We start from the raw sequence: 19,726 nt of genomic DNA on the forward strand, positions 1-19,726 counted from the left end.
CATTAGAATATGCAACTTAATGAATGCAAAAAGGTTAGGAACTAGGCATGGGCGACATTAGCTCAGTCAAGATGCTGCCAGTGTTTATAATACAACAGCATTTTTAATACAGAGGTTTTAGCAGTTGACAGGAGCTAACTTGAATCTATTTGTGCTGTTTTACAGCTGATTGAGGTTATTGACTTTCCAGTACTAGGAAAAGCCAGTAGTTAACATTATAACTAAAACTAAACAGAAAAAAAATAAAACAAACAAGTAAAAAGTCCTGATGTGCTACTTTGCAGTACGTCACATGATAATGATATTAATGTAGAACACATGTTTTGTTGCCAATCTCTATTAATCAAACAACTTTCAGAGCCACAGTTTTAACAGGATATTGAGGCTTTTTACAGCAGTTGCAGAAGAGCGGAAAGCCCTACAGTATTTGCATGCAGCTTTGTAATGCTGTAAAAGTAGCTTTATTGAAAGTTGCCTTGGGGTTTACTCTTGACGACATCCTAACAATACTTTTTAGAAACAAAGGGTAAAAATAAGCCAGCTACATGTACTTAAATAAAATTGGGTATAGCAATTGTGCATTACGTGGTGACTTGCTATAAGTTTAATGTCATGGTTTTTACCTGGGTTAAGTAAGTCCACAACAAATAGCAATTGTATTTATCTGTCTAAAGCTCTCTCTTTCTTTCTCTCTCTCTCTCTCTCTCTCTCTCTAACTGTCTTTTGTTCTCACTTTTTAACAAATACACCCAGTCTAATTCCTCACAGAATAAATGTATGTTTCTCCTGATACGCGCACCCTTTGTGAACTAGACAAACATCAGTTACATTGACACAATATGCTTCAAAGTTTTTAAAGAAAACACTTACCAGTGTACAGTACGTCAACAAATTACATTTAATGCTTGTACATTTGTGAAGTCTATATTATAATGAATTGTTACGGTATTTTGATTGTCCCTAGTGCATTTTTGTAATTTTTGTTATGTTTTACATTTTACTTATGAACACATTCTTGTAAGATTAATTTGAATGAAAACTGGTTACAGATAGGGAAACTTCAGTTCTCCTAGTACATGACTATTAATGATGAGGGCAGGCTTGATTTCTACTCAGCTGAACCATAACATAATAAATTCCAGAAGGGACAAACTTAGGGTTCATCGTCATGTTCTCCAGCAGTTGTCGGCCCTTTGCTCTCCCTGGTTCGGTGCACATAGCCCTTCTCCACAGCTTCAGCAAGCCTCCTCCTTTAAATTAGTAATTTGTATTGTGTTAATAATATGTATGCCATTTTACCATTTCTGTAGCATTTTATTTCCCATATGACTTGATTGATCTACTGGCATACTTGTGATGCTGTTATTTAAATATAAACAATATGCATTTCAATTAGGAATAAATACTTCCAGTTAAGAAGAGTAACATATTATTTCCATTTCTAAAGCCATTATAAAAATCACCCTTTCCTTTCCCCTTTCAATATTTACCACTTACTATTTCTATATAGTTTTAAGCCACATGAGGGTGCTTGTAGTCTGTATTCCTCTTAGCAGACTTTATGTAACATGCCATGACTAACTAAAGTGGTTCTTGGAACAAGAGATTTGTTACACTTTCTGGTGGGCGCATTATACTTTAATATGGCAGGAAGCTAACATAAAGTGAAGCAGAGTTATAAGAAAGCAAGCCCAAACAATGACACCAGTAATGTAGGGAATTACTGTGTGTCTACTGGGATGTAGCCGCATTTAAGAAACACAGACCCATAGGATCCCCTGTTGTGATTCTTAACTAGTATTTGTTGAACAAAATGAACATTTCAATGCAAACTTTCATTATGTTTTGTAGCCATTGAGACACCCTTTGTAATAAGCTACATCCATGCTTTTTGCTTTATATTTTGAAATACTTACATTGTTGTGTTTAAAGAGTAAGTAGCGGGGTTCCGAAAAGTATAACGTTATATGTCCCCACCTGTTGCTATAACTGTTCAAATAAGGTAGCTGTAATTTTTAGTTTCATTGTTAACATTTATAACTTTAAAGCCTGTTTCAAAGCTCTTTTCAAAATGTCCACTCTAGTGCACTGATGGTGTAAGTATTATTGCTCACATTGTAACACAACAATAACGATTCATGATGTGGTGCAGAACAGAAATGCCATAGCATTTGTGTGGCAGGGTGCCCTGCCGCTGTGCATAGTTTGTGTTTTATGTTGTATGTGGTGTGTTATTATTGGTGTGTATATATTGGTGCAAGGGGTATATATTGGGCTATGTAGCACGAGTGATTTAAAATGTATATTTGTATTTAGGCACAGGGATTGCACAAATTATTCATAATTCATTATCTGACCTGACATCACCCTTAAGCCACCCAGGTCACACGTTGTCAGCATGGGATAACACCCCCTGGAGATTCAGACCAGGAAGTGCAGGTATTAACAATTGGGGAGAAAGAGCCAGATGGGGCAATAGCAGCGCAGGGACAGTCTCTGCCACATCTTCCTCACCTGCCTGGAAGGAGAAGAGTGGTGCTTCAGCTTGGTCTCACCCGACCAAGACTCCCTGTGGCAGGAAGTGTAACTGGTGCCACAGGCACAGCCGGAGAGCAGCTATGATGCGTACCTCAGCACTCTTGAGGCCTTGAACATGTGTCCTGCCTGCGGGGAGTGGGGCCACTTTGTGGTCAACTGCCCCATCCTCCAGGAAGAAAAGGAGCATCAGTCCACATCAGCCGACGGACAGCCCCACCAGTCTCTAGTGTTAGAGGGACATGACCACCTGCTCCCACCTCTACCATCAGAGGGAGACTGCCACTTCCAGTGTGTCCAGTGCTGAGAACAGCATGGCCGCTGCTAGCACCAACGCCACATCCGGAGTGCACTGCACTGCCACAACTGCCCTGGCTGGAGGAGCTAGCCTTGGCACTGTCAACATTGCTGCTGCCAGCACTGTCCCTAGCAGCATTTCCGCTGCCAGTGTGCCACCCTGCTGTCAGCCTCTCTGCTGCCAGCAGAGTGGCTGGAGGAGGACCTCTCTCCCCGGTCAGCATTTCTGCTGACAGGATTACCCTTGCTGGAGGAACCAGCCTGTGCAAGAGCATCATTTCCACTGATAGGATTGCCATGGACAACATTGCCGTCCGTGGCCCCATTAATCCTTTGCGGTCCTATGTCGGACCTGGTCCGACATTACAATTTTCCCTTTCCAGTCCAATGTTGGACCCTGTCTTTCATCATCAAAAAGACGTAAAGCACAGGTCTCTAGTCGTTTCTTTCTCCTCCAAATTTTCTGTGACAAACTCCTAGCCCTAGTTATAGTAATAAAATAATGACAGATCACGTTATTGAGGAGTTTAGTGATAAAACGAGTAATCGATAGGATTTATCAGTAGATGCAGTACTGATGTCCTTTTGCCATGCACTGCCTTTTAAACCTGTTTTACTGTGGGGAAAAAAAAATTAAACAGTCCATATAAAATAAACAGTGCGTGTGAAAATAAATTGGACCTGATGCACCTGACAAGCACTGAATAAATGGACCACTAAGGGTTAAGGGGGGAGGTGGCCTTTGAGGCCATGTGTGCTGCGCATAAGGAGGGGAGATATGTGGCGGGGTGCCCCACCCCTGTGCATATTTTGTGTTTTATATTGCATGTGGTGTTATTGGTGCATGGGTATAAACTGATATGTAGCATGAGTGATTTAAAATGTATATGTGTATTTAAGCACAGGATTGCACAATCACTCCACATGGAGATACCCGTGACCCGTATTAGTATGTGGGCATGGGGATTGCACAAATGAGTTCACGTGCCAGGTTTCAAGTGAATGATTAATTAGCAATTGAGTCCCGGCACAGCTGTATATATACTAATAATGTTAATTGAGTCCCGGCACGTAATATATAGAGTGCTTAGTAATTTCACTCAGGATATATATATTATATATAATATATATATATATATATATATATATAGATATAGATAGATAGATAGATAGATAGATAGATAGATAGTAATTTGTGCTGGATTTACACCAGCACGATACTTGTTTTATTTAGTGTTTCTCCAGTGTCTGTTTTGTCTATCTCTTTTGGCCATTGTATCTGTTTGTATTATGAGTAAGTCTTCTGTTTTGTTTAAACTTTCTATTTATTATTAAATTTGCGCACCAGCACATTCAGTTAAATATTGATCACAACTCCTAAGGATGGGAACAAAAATTGTTTAGAAAATTATTTTTGTTACACAGGTCCATACCTAAAAATGTGTTTATCCTTTGGATCCAGTAGAACATGACAAGGGTATGGTTTTCCTCAGCACTGAGATCCGCAATGTAGGGGGCATTATCACCATCCACAAGCACCCTTCGAGGCAAGCGTGTCTGGAACCGACTGGTCTCTTCATAGTTGGTGTGAAAGTGAGTAGCAGCAATAAATTCAACAGTGTTGGCCCAGTTGACACCAAAGCTCGCTTCAGGTCTAGAGATATATCTCAGGCTGCAATATAAGTATTGCAGTTATTCTAAACACCACCACATTAACCCGTGGGTTGTTTTTTATAAATAAAATGAGTTTGTTATTTATGAAACTGTTCTTTACTGTTAAAGAAAATGCCAAATAGCCCACAACAGTTTCAGGGAAATGTTTATAAACAGACTTTGCTAAATATTCTTTAAACAACTCATGCAATAAAGCTTTGTGACTATATAATAAACAAAAAAAAAAAATAGAATCAGTGTTTTGATGGACTTGGATATCAAGTTTGTCTCTGTTTTAAAATGAAATAGTCTACAGTGTTAAACAGTAGCATTGGGTTGAATAAAAACATTGAAAAACAGTATACAAAACTAAAAGAAAAAGACATATCTTTGCTTGTGCTGATAATTACTGGTAATACTGGTGGTAGCATTAACATTAAACTATCCCTGATGGGGCTCAGATAATAATAAATGTTACACACCGTTCTGAGAATTTAGGTACTGCCAATATCGATGCTCTGTGTGCAATCCACATGTAATACAAGATTTGATCCAGATTTTCTGTATCCTGATTATTAGATGTACTTCTTTTCAGATACTGTATTGAATGAAGATAATGATAATGATTTGTTCCAGCTCACCACATCTTTTATTTATAAGTGCAATCTGCATGCCAAAGACACATGAAGGAAGACATACAGAGACTTATAATAAATACACTCAAAGGCCCATTTAAATGTTATTGCAAGTATCTGTGCTGAATGTATTGGTCTGACTAATTACAAATAATTAAACCTTGGGGAACCTTTTATGTATTCTAATGCTACTAAAATCATGCAACACTGCAAGCAATAATAACCATTGTTAAAATAGATTTCCAATTAATTACTTCACACTACAGCTCTTGCAATTAGAAGTTTTATAAAGCTATATGGCAATTATGTACAAAACAAATAATGTGACTAATATAGCTTCATGATAAACTAACTGGTCAGATGTGATTTTATCTTAGCCTTTAATAACACCTAGTGGTTAAATATTGTAACTGCTATTTTTACAGGGAATTGATCTCCATATAATACATGCATATTATCAACATATAGCATATATAAACAGACTCAGCTGACAGGGTCTGAGTGGAATGATCGCACTTTCAGGCTAACCTGGGTTAAAAAAAAAAAAAAAAAAAAAAAAAAGAACCAAAAGAACTTGACTCTCCATAAATATAATGATGAAAAGATTATTATTAGTACTTAGAAACCAAAAATACCCAATGTAAGATAAACAGCTTGGTATTTCGGTATTTTTATGGAAACATGTACACTACTGTAGAAAGGTGCTTGTGTAATATTATGGAACGTAATGTAATAATACAGTTAACAATATTAGAAATCTAATTTGAAAACCTGAGTTTGACATCTCAACATACGTATGCATCCAACAGTCATTTAGTACCTCGAAAAAGGCCTTCCATTTGATCATCATGTCTGGAATCAATGAGTAGCAGCCTGAAACTGTGTAGCAGAAGTCATCTGCCATCTCTCCCGGTGGCAAAATCTCAAATTCAACAGGCCAATCCTCGAAAAGGCCTGTTTCTATAGCAGCCAGGAATGGGATGGCAGCTAAGTAGTAATTTATACCTAGGAAAGGTATAGAAGCTTAAGGTTACAGATTACAAATTCTCAATTAATAATGTATGTGTTATGTTTTCATTTCTTTTCCAGAGATTAACAGACAATGGTAAAAACAAAAAAGAAATGTCTATACACATTGTGTTGCCAATATATTGCTTAACAAGATGCATAATATTACACAAAGAATAATACAACTTTTTTAACAAGGCTTATTATAAAGCCATTTGTTTGCGGCTTGAATATGTTTGTGTACAGACCTGTTAAAATTAAGTTGGGGTTATCTATGTACTTATGGCACCTAGTCCCTGGTCAGTACATCTACCACCTGAAAAATAATGACATGTATGGCACAGCACAAAAACAGTCAAGTTAAACAAGACACAAGGGCATACATTGTTGAAACAAAATGCATTCACCTATTAAGACCAAGCTCCCCTTGGATGCAAAATGCTCGATCTACTACTACGGTATTTTGCTTTTAAAACAAGAACAATATTTTTCAATCTTTAATGAAACACTGTTAAGAATGTGACACAGTGGGATTCTTGCAGGTAACTGACAGCATTGACAGTTTCTAGAGCCAAAGGTGAGGTGTGGAGCATGCTGTACAAGTTATGTTTTGTTCTTTTTTTGTACAGGAGTGTGATAGGTTAGTAGGTGTGGGTGATCTGCTGACAGATGGGAGAGACACAAGAAAGCTGTCTTTGAAATCTCCTCAGGCGCACAACATTTATTGAGTTGTTTTTTTCTTTTTTAGCACACAAGAAAGCCATGGGCATTGGTTGTAGGCGACAATACACAAACCGTGTATAAAACAGAAATACTACAATGTGAAAATAAACACTGGGAAAACAAATATATATATATATATATATATATATATATATATATATATATATATATATATATATATATATATATATATATATATACAGTGCCTTGCAAAAGTATTCAGACCCCTGACCAATTCTCTCATATTACTGAATTACAAATGGTACATTGAAATTTCATTCTGTTTGATATTTTATTTTAAAACACATAACTAAAACTGAAATATCTTGCTTGCATAAGTATTCAACTCTCACACATTAAGTTTGGTGGAGACACTTTTCGCTGCAATAACAGCTTTAAATTTTTGGGGGTAAGTATGTACCAGCTTTGCACACAGTGTCGGAGTGATTTTGGCCCATTCTTCTTGGCAGATTTGCTCCAGGTTGTTCAGGTTGGTTGGACGAAGCTTGTGGACCGCAATTTTCAAATAGTGCCACAGATTCTCAATAGGATTGAGATCAGAACTTTGACTGGGCCACTGTAGGACATTCAACTTTTTGTTCTTGAGCCACTCCAATGTTGCTTTGGCCTTGTGCTTGGTATCATTGTCCTGCTGAAAGGTGAATTTCCACCCAAGCTTCAGTTTTTTAGCAGACTGAAGCAGATTCTCTTGCAGTATTTTCCTGTATTTTGCTCCATCCATTCTTCCTTCAATTGTAACAAGATGCCCAGTCCCTGCTGATGAGAAGCATCCCCCCAGCATGATGCTGCCACCACCATACTTCACTGTAGGGATTGTGTGTTTTAAGGCATGGGCAGTGTTAGGTTTGCGCCTGTGGCAAAGTGGTGAATACGTGCAGGTGAGTGCAGTGCAGAGTGGATAAATGACACAGACAACGATATACAGGTGCAAGGGTGTTTATTAAATGAATTCAATGTCCAGAGCCTTATAGCAAACCTGCAAATAATAATAATGTTGGAAGTGGTACAGAGGCGTGTATCACTTCTGATTATAATCCCACGGGTTTGATCCGTAACCCAAAGTCCAGTTCTTTCACCCACACAAAACACAAAATACAGACACAATTCCGACAGTGTGTGATTTTAGTGCTCGTGGTGCAAAAGACAGTTCCTGTAGTGGAAAGGTGAGTAGTGATATCCGGGTTTTACACTGGCCTGCGGCTGCAGCTCCGGATCGTGCTCAGTATTCTTGGTAAAAAACGACACACAAGACAAACAGTGTTAATACACAGACAAGCAGAACATTCACGGTTTTTCGTATACACATGACGGGCTCCTTCTTTGTTATTTGGCTTAACCATATGCAAAGGAACAGATCACAAAGCCACCTATTTATACCCTCGCCCATGACCCCTAGGTTAACAAGTGCATCCGCTCCTCCAATCCTCAGATGCCACGTCGTTTACCGTCCTGGTCAGTGAGCTTGGGTGCCGTAGCTCCGCCCCTTTCCTAAATGGCCGACTTCCACCTACCCTTCGGAATAAATTGTCTTGCCATTTGTTTAAGGTTACTCTGTTCCTTCTTTCTAGTGCCCTCACCGGTCAGGAAGGAGATCTAACACCAAGCGTCATTCGATCTCTGTCACAGCGCCACACATAGAGCTTTGAGTTTTGGCCAAAAAGCTCTATCTTGGTCTCATATGACCAAAAAACCTTTTCCCACATCACAGCTGGGTCACTCTCATGCTTTCTGGCAAAATCCAGAAAAGCTTTCAGATGGTACTTTTTGAGTAACTGCTTCTTTCTTGCCACCCTCTCATACAGGCCAGTGTTAAGAAGAGCTCTTGATATGGTTGACTGGTGCACCATTACTCCACTCCCAGCCACTGAACTCTGTAGCTCCTTCAAAGTGATTGTTGGTCTCTCTGTGGCTTCTCTCACAAGTCTCCTTCTTGTTTGAGCATTGAGTTTTGAGGGACAGCCTTTTCTTGGCAGTGCCTGGGTGGTGTGATGCAGCTTCCACTTCCTGATTATTGATCCAACTGTGCTCACTGGGATATCCAAACACTTAGATATTATTTTGTACCCTTTCCCTAATTTATGCATTTATATTACTTTATCTCTAACTTCTGTAGAATGCTCTTTGGTCTTCATTTTCCTTCAGATTCACAGCGTTACCAATGATCCTTCAACAGTGGGGTTTTTATCCAGAAAATGTGACAGCAACTTAAATTATTCACAGGTGGAGGCCAATGGTAAGGTAATTGTGTCCTCGTTTGGACAATTTCTTTCATCGGTGCAAACTGGGAGCTCCCACAGCACAGGGGTTGAATACTTATGCAAGCAAGATATTTCAGTTTTTTTTTTTTTTTCTTAAAAATATTTCTCAACATAAAACCAATGTCACCTTACAATAATTGATTTCTGAGTTTCAGTGTTTAAAAATAAAATATCAAACCGAACGAAATTTCAATGTACCATTTGTAATTCAGTAATATAAGAGAATTGGTCAGGGGTCTGAATACTTTTGCAAGCCGCTGTGTGTGTGTGTGTGTGTGTGTGTGTGTATGTGTGTATATATATATATATATATATATATATATATATATATATATATATATATATAATCACTACAAAGGATTAAAACCCCAATCCTGGTTGCACACTTGTTGATTGGTGGTTAAAACAGGGAATTCCTTGTTGTCATGGTAGTACAGACCTGTTTGGTCTTGGCTCTCGGCCCAAGGGTGTGTCAGGGTCTCCTTTTCATAGCAAGATGCTCAGAGGGGACATGGCCACCAGTCGTTCAAGGAACCACAGCCAACCAATGCTGCAATTTGCTGTTACATGGTAGTTAAACTGCTTCTCTGAAGCAGGGTTTTTTTGCCCACAACTTATAAACTCTGTCACAGAATGAACTCATGAACCACTAAACAAGATTGGGTTCAAGAATAAAAATTACCAGCTCGCCAATTGTGCGCTGCCCCCTGGGGCCTCCCGTCTACGTTCAGCAATGGAATAGCCTGCGCTCGAACCAGCGACGTCCAGGCTATAGGGTACATCCTGCATTCCACGTGGAGTGCCTTTACCAGATGCAACACTCGGGAGCCCCAATATCAATACATTTTAAAGACTGATCAATACTTACAGGCCCACCAGCTCTTGATAGATATGCACAAATGATCCCCTGTTTGAGTACCACAGGATGATGTATTAGTAGGATCAGCTAATCTACCTTAAAGAAAGATATATAAATATATTGATGAACTGTATACACCTGTATATTGGTAATACATCCAATTTTTACAGAAATGTGAGTCAATTTTTATAAGGACCCTTCCCCTAACTTTTTGATTTTTGTAGGAGAAACTGACATATTTTCATATTGTTTACTTCACAGTTTATTTTAATGATCTAAACAGCAACATATCTAAATACTGCCACTCTTTAATTGTAAAAATCCAGCTGATGTTATTAACCTACTAACTACACTAAATTCAATAGCAAATTCGGTGAACAGAGGTGTGCATTTGAACTTGTTCACAACATTATGAGGAGCTGCGACTGATGCTTAAATATAAAATAAAACCAGATACTATTTCCATACCTGTGTGAAACTGCCATCCATGTTGCAAAGGCAAACCCCACAGCACATTGCCTGTATTATTTGGGCCCAAGGAGGTCATGTACTTAGCTGTCACATTAAGCAATACTTTGTACATTCCCATTCTCTCTATATAGTTCCATGGGTTGATGACAATTTTGTTGTTCTGTGAAGTAAATTCATCCAGTGATTCCGGTACATCTTTCCAGAGAGGAGGAGGGGGGTAACCAACATGGCCAACACTTCCTCGTGCATGCACAAACATTAAAAGTAACAGTGGAACCTTGCTGGTCGCAAACAGATAGCTTATCACCATTTTTGAGCAAACCAATAAACTAATGTTCATATGTTGGATTTCACCTCTTTTATGCTGGTAGAAACATTGACTTTTGAACTGTGGTATGCTGAAATTATCTTTTCCGTTAAAGCAATTTGTTTGTTATCATTTGTTCAAAATGTGTTTAAACTTGCAAGTACGTTAGTGCTGTCATTTAGAGCAATGTATCTTGAAAATTTATATTTGTTCAATAGGGGAATGAACCCAATTACATGTCAATGGCCTGTAAACCTAACCATAACCTCAGATAACCTGCAGAAGATTGATTTTGTAATATCATAACACTGAAGTGATACTGTGTGGCAGCTTGTGCTAACATGAGCCTTTTTCTCAACCAAAAATAAAATATCATTACTCTGACAAAACTGCCAACTCTACTGTCTCTGGTACTATTTAATAGTTTTTTTTTTTTTTTTTTTTGTATATATATATATTTATAGCTATTGATAAAAAAAAGAATACACTGTTCACTAAGAAGAACTTGTTTTCCATCGGTGAATTTCCAGAAGTGTGTCGTAATAACCACTTACTCGAAATGATAACTTGATAAGAAATGGACTTTGGAAGGTCCATTTATAAATCCTGTCTCATTCTAGAAATGCGTCAATGGCCTGTAACCCATGTAAATTCAATCATGGCTTTACATGCTTGCTTTAATACCCTTTTTTGCCTTTTTTTCATCTACAGATTTACTTCTGCAGATACATATCTTGCAGCAGTTTATGAACATGCTGTCAAATTGCCCAGTGTTCAGGATCGACCCGTTTCTCAGGAAGAGGCCTTGTCTGTAATGAATCTAAACCTGAATGTTTTGGAAGATGCCGTCAAACAAGCTGCAAAAAAGGTATTTCGTTTTTAATTATCTTTTATTTCATATGAACTACTTCCCCTCAGAAAAACAAGATTTGTTGTTGTATAGATCCAATACAGTACTTCCTAATCTCTCATTGTCTAGGGCAGTGGTACTCACTTACCACTGGACTTTTTCCAGTCCATTTCAGTCCAGCACCTTGTTCCACCAATATCTTAGCTTACTGATTAGGACCTGATTAGAAAAATAATTTGTTTGAACAGACTGGAAGTGCCATAAATGATCTCCATCCTAGCTGTCCCTTTTTCTTGTATTTTGCATTTGTTTAGGGAGCACAGATAATTGTGACACCAGAAGATGGGATTTACGGTTGGTCTTTTAATAGAGAGGCCATTTTTCCTTATCTTGAAAACATTCCAGACCCAAATATTAATTGGACTCCTTGCACCGAGCCCGACAGGTACTGTTATTACATTATGACAGCTGTTAATCAGATTTGCAGTATTTTCTATTATTACATAATTATTTGTTTATTTGGCAGATGCCTTTATCCAAGGTGACTTACAGGTGTATAATAATTAAAAAAGGAAGCACTCCTATATGCGATATGCAGTTAAGTATTATTGGATTCTCAAGTTCTACAAAGAAGATTGTGCTGTACTAATATTTCTAATTTGTGACCTGGAATCAGGTGTACTGCACTGTCAACTGAGCCATCATCAAACTAATGCAAGTTATATGGGTGACTATGTAAGGTATTAAATATATTTCCGCCTTTTTTATGATGTCAGGTTTGGCCGAGCTCCAGTGCAAGTCAGACTTAGCTGTATAGCAAAGAGTAACTCCATTTATGTTGCTGCCAATATTGGAGACATTAAACCATGTAATGCAACTGATCCTAAATGTCCAAAGGATGGTCGCTATCAATATAACACTGATGTAGTGTTTGCTTCAGATGGAAAATTGGTTGCTCGGTATCACAAGGTAAGGTTTATGCTTCTCAACTATCTTAGAAATTATGATAGAAAAAAAGCATGTTTAATGACCCCTATACAGAGTTATACAATGCAGGTATGTACTGTAGCTGTAACTGTTCATTAGATATCCTAGGTCCCAAAGTTGAAATGAAGGTATTAACTTCTTAATTGGCTTACATTAAAGCTGAACACACCAGGTATTCCAAATTCAAAAATAACATTTCAAAAATTAGTGCTGTATTGAAAATAGGGTTGAACAATTTAATCATAATGTTATTGATCTGATTGTATTTACTTTCATTAACTAATATTTGGTAGAGTTACCCTTGCATTTGGCAACAAATACTGTACAGGCTGCCAACTTTCATCTGTCATTTTACATGGAAGTGGATATACACTTTGGGTTGTACTAAGACCCAACTTGGTCACAACAACTATATCTATATGTGCTTTGAGAGAGAAAATGGCCAAGTCACCAAACAGAAATTCAATAGCAATTGAAAATCAAAACATTTGCTACAAAATATTTATCCTATAATTATTTATTTTCAAGAAATTTGTAGAAATTCTAAATTTCCCTTGGGGTATCTACACATTTGACTACAACTGTATACAGTCAGAACTCAGATATACCACACTTAGATACACGTCAGTCACATTTTTACCATCCTTGTATTAAGAAACAAATCAATTCCCATGCAATTTCAGACTCTTATCACTAGTTTTCTGACGCAAATCTACTTCAGCGGCCATTACTCTCTTTTTCACTACACGAGGCTTTGTGTAGTTGCAAGATACCGTGTTGAGAGCTGTTCTGGTGCTGTTAGGAGACCCAGCGGGCTTGCAACGTTGTTCTCTATGCCGATTTAACCAGCCACAGCACCCACAAAAAAAAAAAAAAACAGTTCGGGCCCACCACCCTTCTCAAGCCTTGGGCTCTCCTAGCGCAGCTGCGCTTGCCCTCAGCAACCACGCCGACTGAATCAGCTGCATACCCTGGCATCGACCGCGGTTTTCCCGCCGAACTTTAGGCAGAGAAAAACAGCGCCTTCCCGGCCCCGATTGACTCGGCACCAGTGTAACCATCTTCGGCTCCACCTACAACCCGGCACCGACCGTGCCTACCATCGGCACCGATCTTGGAACTGGTCGACTCGGCACAGACTGTTCAGCACCGACATCGCTCTCCTGGACACCGATCCCGGCACAGATTAACTCAGCACCGGTTGACTAGCTTCGGAGCCGTCTACAGCAAGGCACCGACGGCGCTACACATCGGCACTGACCTCGGCTCTGATTGACTCTCAGCATCGACAGCGCTCTCCTTGGTGCTGTTACCGGCACCGATTGTTTCGGCACCGGGTAAACCCCTTCGGAGCCGTCTACAGCCCGGCACCAACCGCGCTACCCATCGGCACCGACTGACTCTTACAGGAAATGACTCGTGGGTAACATTAAGAACAAATCCATACTTTTTGCCAAAGGTGGTATCCTCATTCCATATTAACCAACCAGTGGCTTTAGAAACTTAAAGACCTCCCCCTCACTAGTCAGAGGAGGACCGTAGACAGCACACGCTATGCCCGGTTTGGGCTTTGCGTTGTTACCTGGATAGGACAGCGTCCTGTAAACAGTCCAACCAGCTGTTTGTCTGCTATGGGTCCCACTCTAGAGGTCAGACCCTATCGAAGCAACGTCTAGCGCACTGGGTGGCAGATGCGATATGCTTGGAGTATGAACAGACTCCCCTTAAGGGGGGGAAATTACAGCCCATTCTACCAGGGGCCAGGCAACTTTGTGGGCTCTCCTTCATGGTTCCTCCTTAGTTGAACTATGCAATGCTGCTACATGGACAGGTAGTCAGTTATTTGCACTTTTTTACAGCCTTGATGTTGCAAACTGAGCAAGACCCTCCTTGGGCTCTAGGGTGTTGCATGCAGCATGCCCTTAGGCGTCATGTGGGCTCTGTGGCTATCGACCTGAGGCTGTTCTGTCGGTAATCTGGAGCCACGACAGCTTTGGTACAGCTTCCATTTCGGTAATGATGTCATTCAATTGAAAGGGAATGTTAGCTTATTACCACAACCCTGGTTCCCTGAAAGAGAATGACAACCATTACCTTTCAAGGTCGTGTCCCCAGCTGACCTCTGATTTTGAAAGAAAATGGCGATATGTTACTGTGAGGACGTCCCTCTTCAACAGGAGGTTGGAGGGACTTCCCCCTCACAGCAGGGTCCTGGTAGGGCAGCTTTTTTATATATTCTCAGTGATTGATGGTCAGAGGGCTCTTCCCATTCAGTAATGGTTGTCATTCTTTTTCAGGGAACCAGGGTTATGGTAATAACCTAATGTTAGTCATGAAAGAGTTTTAGATACTGCAATGTATTTTTAAAAAAAAATTGTAATCTTTAGTTGCTTTTGTGCGTTTTAATTTGCAAGTGAACTGTGACATTAGGGCCTTATCAAGCACTACATTCTGAAATTTTGAATACTGACTTTGGGTACTGTTTTAATTCTGGAAACTGCGTTGTTGTTTTGTTTTTTTATCTTTTGCTAAAATACATTGCCTTTTACATTTTACACAGTTCTGTGCATGGGTAACATTTTGATTTCATTGTGCTGTTGGGAATTTTACATACTGCTACAATACGTACCAGATTTAAAAGTATGTACTATATTGCTAGCCCACATATTCACACTCATCTCTTTTGACAAGTGATATTTTCAGAATCATCGTTCTGAATTGTGTTGAAAATTTAGTTATTGTAAATTTTCCCCTGTCAATTTATATAAGTCACTTGGCTTGAGCACCTCTGGAACCTGCCTTGTTTGTTTTGTTATGGATAATTTAGTTATCAATGATCATGAGAGGTACAAAGTTCATTAAGTCTGTTACTATTCATTCTTTTTTATGGTGGTGTGTTTGCCATGTGTCCAATCAGTTTTCACAATATTTATATGTCAGTACTTTTACAGAGATTGTGACCTTTTCACATGTTCATTCTAAATCCCGCCCCCTTTGATTTCCTAATTTGGGACACTATATACTGTAATTTCAACCCTAAAAAAAAAACATCATGTGTGCAGCAATACTACATGTGCACACTAGAGGTCAGCATTGTAAAATCTTTAATGCCATAATTAAAACCAACAAACAATAGTTTATATATTGTATGTTGGCTTCCCTAGATGAGTGAAATGGTATTCATTTCTTTCTGTTTTCTTGACATGTTTCTTTGTTTTTCTTTTCAGTACCATCTTTTCTTAGGAGAAACACAGTTTGATCAGCCTGCAGAACCCAAATCTGTAACATTTAATACTACATTTGGAACGTTTGGCATTTTTACGTGCTTTGACATATTGTTCTACAAACCTGCTGTGCATCTGGTTGACCACTTCCAAGTGGACTCTGTCCTGTTTCCTACAGCATGGATGAATGTGCTTCCTCATCTAACTGCTATTGAATTCCATTCAGCATGGGCTATGGGTATGGGGGTCAATTTCTTAGCTGCTAATACCCATAATACCACCATGAACATGACAGGTACGATTACAATGTATAAACAAGTATTTCATTTTTGTGTTCTAAAACTTCAGATTTAAAGTAAAAACTGTAAAAAAAAAATAAAAATCCAGAAGAAAGTATTTTGATTGGCTTAGTGAATTACCAAGCAGTCTGGAGGAGGGTCTACAATATATATATATCCAGGTGTCCTTGTGTGCTGTTCTCTATTTATTTGTATTTATTTAATTTGCTCTTGAAATTCTTCACTGTTGGTCTTGCCTACACATTTGTTTCTCTGTCTTCCTGCTGTTAAGTTGCTATTCACGACTGCTCTGAACAACTTCCACGCAGCAAGCTCAAATAATCAAGAAAACTAAACCAAAACTTAAGTATCATTTATAAAGAAATAATGCACATTTTCTAACATTTACAAATCAGAGATAACATCAACAGTAATTACATTACTGCTCAGTCAACACACATTGACATGGAAACTTTTTTTTTTTCTAGACCTGTTTTAGATAAGCGTTTTTATAACAATAAACAACATTTGTTTTTATTTCTTTATTTACAATATATGTTTAATCGTGAAATATCTTGAAATACCTATTTTTAGACCATCAAATGCTGTGAAATAAGCCTTTAAAGCAACAGTAGCCCAATGTAGCCAAAACTTTCACAGTAGTGCGGTGCATCCAAATTCATCACCAGGGGAAGCAATATGTGGAGCCCTATGCGATTGCAAAGGCTGCATAAGCCTAAGGCTGGTCTTGACTGGCACCAACATGATTCCACCATGCCCAGTATTGTGAAGTGCTTAAAAGATTGTATGGCACAATGGGTTGATAAGTAGTCATAACATTGTAAATTTATGAACTAAAAAATATTTAACCAAGATAAGATTTCTATAAAGTAATGTTCATTGGTCTGTTGGAATTGCAATCAAAAGAAGCCTTTACATGCCAACAGCGGAACACAATTACAGTTAAAGCACTTGTGATTAAAATATACAGCGTACCATAGAACAATATGGTTTAATTCAAGGTTTTTCCCATGGTTATACTCTGCGTTTATCAAAGTTTATTATGGCTTGCCATGTTTTTTTTTTTTTTTTTTTGTCATACCTCTTTTTGCTCCCCTGATTAACCATGCATTCTTTTTTTTTTAGCTTGACACACCCCTCATATTACAGTTTGTGTAAAAAATATGCCCCTAATGAGTCCCTGTTTGCTGCCATGTGTAAGAACGCTGTGATCACCTTCCCAGAATCCTACTGGAAAATGACATTCACCTCTAAATCTGTACATGATACAATCTGTATACCAAAGTGAGACTGATCAGTGGCTGAATATGAGAAAGGGCTAACGTGAGAGAGGGATATGAAACCAGTCAGATTGACCTCAATTTCAGAGCTCCTGCAGTTGTGCAATGTGAAAACGGCGGTCCTCCCCAGAGGCTACAGTGGCTTATTGGAAAGCATTTGATTTACACAGTCACAGTGAAAAGATTTGATTCGAGGCTTGACACAAGCTAATTTCATGAGACAAGTGTTTTGATCAAAGAGTCCACACAAGTTTTAAGAACAAAAGAAAAATCTTACAGCTGACTTCAATGAAGCCACTGAGTGCACATTTATCAGTCCCAATGAGACTCCCTTTAAACATCATGTCAGAGGTGTTGATACATTTCAATAATTACATTTGAAAAATGCAAATTAAATCAAAGTGTAAAATAAACATTTCGGTAAAATCTGGCAAGGTTAATATTTGTTGTTAATAAGTGCTAGGGTGAGATGCTTTGCAGCAGTACTGTGAATACCATTTTGACCTTCTTGGCCCTGTTACATTGCAATACCTTAAAAACACATTTATTTTTAAATACTTTTATAACTTGTTTGAATTGTTGTTTTCAGGAAGTGGAATATATGCACCCGACAAGGCCAGAGCATACCACTATGATGCAGAAACAGATAATGGACATCTATTGATTGCCAAACTAGACATCCATCCCAAGCTATCCCCACATTACACTGCTGTGAACTGGAGCTTGTATGCAGCAGGCTTGGATATAGTCTCTGAAGACAAAACTGTTTTTAATGGAACTATTTTCTATGATGTGTATACTTTTGTTGCACTAAATGAGGCTCAAGAAAACATCAGTGTCTGTCAAAAAGACCTGTGCTGCCATTTGAGCTATTCCATGAAAGAAAAAAAAGAAGATGAATTGTATGCATTGGGTGCTTTTGATGGACTCCATACAGTTGAGGGACAGTATTACTTACAGGTAATGTCAAACAGTCCACGAAATATACTGTATTTATCATATGGAACTGTCATATGTCAGTACACGTACAAGGTTTCACTAGGATACTCCACTTAAAAAAATGCTGATGAAGGTACGAGGCAAAATGTTGACTTAGGGATGAAATGATCAACCTACAGCTCACCATGATAATCTTTATCAAACACTATAAATATCCAGGTGTGGCTTATTCAAGCGGGGTATAGGTTGATGTAAGTGGGTAGCAATTGATTTGAGACAGAAGGGAAGCATACTGAGGGAGAAAGAAACAGAAACTTTGAAAAATATAACTTTACATGTTCCCACGTGTTGCTACAACTCTTTAAATAATGTACTTTAAATTTTTCTTTTTAGTGTTAACTTCTTGACAACTTTTTACATTTATAACTTTAAAGTCTGTTTCAAAGCTCCTTTCAAAATGTCCGCTCTAGTGCACTGATAGTGTAAGGATTATTGCCCACATTGTCAAACAGGTAACACAGCAATAACGATCCATGAAAGAAAAGCCATATTTTTCAGAACCCTGTTACTTACTCTTTAAGTAGTTTGTTGAACACAAAGATACTGTCTGCTTTTGATGAAAAGTCCTGACTATAACTGCATTTATTCGTTTTGCAGTTTTAATTTCCCCAACATGGCTACTCACATGACCTTAGTTCTTTACCAATTCATACATGTGAGGTTTTTGACTTTCTGTATGTGTCCTGACACAGGTATGTACTTTAGTGAAATGCAAGGACCCTGACTTGAAAACCTGTGGGGAACCGGTACAGAATGCTATGACGGAATTTGAAAAATTCTCACTGTCTGGCAGATTTGGTACAAAGCATGTATTTCCAGAAGTCCTGCTCAGTGGCGTGCACTTGGCCCCAGGTGAATTTGAGGTAAGACAGTAATGGGTTTCCTGGTGCTGCTGCTTCTGTTATTTCACTTTATGAAACCAAAAGACTGGCTATGTTTATTTTATGCTTTTAATAACAAGTTTAGCACAACACTGGACAGCTGTTTGGTCATACGCACAACAAGAAACTTTTCCTTTCCCCCCTGCAACTGTTATAAACACTATAAAAAAAATGGTATCCTTTCCCAAAATCTACTTTCTTTTTTTTTTCAGGTATTAAATGATGGTCGTCTTAGAAGTGAAAATGGAACCTCCAAACCTGTTCTAAGTGTCACTCTCTTTGGAAGATGGTATGAAAAAGATTAGGATGTGAATATGTTGCATGGATTGTTTGAAATATTTAGTTAATTATGCCAATAAAACATCCATGATATAATAAAAATAGCATGCTGCTTTCATTTTCTTCCATTTCAGTCTGTAGCTTTACTAGAGTAGAATTG

General features: G+C 38.4%; 2 protein-coding genes across 3 annotated transcripts; one reads left to right on the plus strand and one right to left on the minus strand.

The window, feature by feature from the left end:
* Positions 1-875: 875 nt before the first annotated feature.
* LOC121316926 (protein LEG1 homolog) lies at positions 876-10,872 on the minus strand. Of its 2 annotated transcripts, XM_041252308.1 has the most exons (6): positions 10,458-10,871; positions 9,999-10,085; positions 5,941-6,125; positions 4,968-5,083; positions 4,266-4,504; positions 876-1,250 (listed from the first exon to the last, which is right to left on the minus strand). In XM_041252308.1, exons 1-6 carry the CDS (start codon positions 10,798-10,800, stop codon positions 1,084-1,086), a joined length of 1,137 nt encoding a protein of 378 aa, XP_041108242.1. In that variant the 5' UTR covers positions 10,801-10,871; the 3' UTR covers positions 876-1,083. The 2 variants fall into 2 exon arrangements, with proteins under 2 accessions (XP_041108242.1, XP_041108243.1); XM_041252309.1 differs by lacking the exon at positions 9,999-10,085 and having other exon boundaries at positions 10,458-10,872.
* Positions 10,873-11,371: 499 nt separating this feature from the next.
* On the plus strand, positions 11,372-19,668 carry LOC121316927 (pantetheinase-like). The gene is made up of 7 exons (XM_041252310.1): positions 11,372-11,635; positions 11,932-12,062; positions 12,394-12,586; positions 15,832-16,123; positions 17,997-18,367; positions 19,099-19,269; positions 19,500-19,668. Exons 1-7 carry the CDS (start codon positions 11,390-11,392, stop codon positions 19,590-19,592), a joined length of 1,497 nt encoding a protein of 498 aa, XP_041108244.1. The 5' UTR covers positions 11,372-11,389; the 3' UTR covers positions 19,593-19,668.
* The last annotated feature ends 58 nt before the right edge of the window (positions 19,669-19,726 follow it).

The sequence above is a fragment of the Polyodon spathula genome, chromosome 6, assembly GCF_017654505.1.
Source record: "Polyodon spathula isolate WHYD16114869_AA chromosome 6, ASM1765450v1, whole genome shotgun sequence".
Lineage (NCBI taxonomy): Eukaryota > Metazoa > Chordata > Actinopteri > Acipenseriformes > Polyodontidae > Polyodon > Polyodon spathula.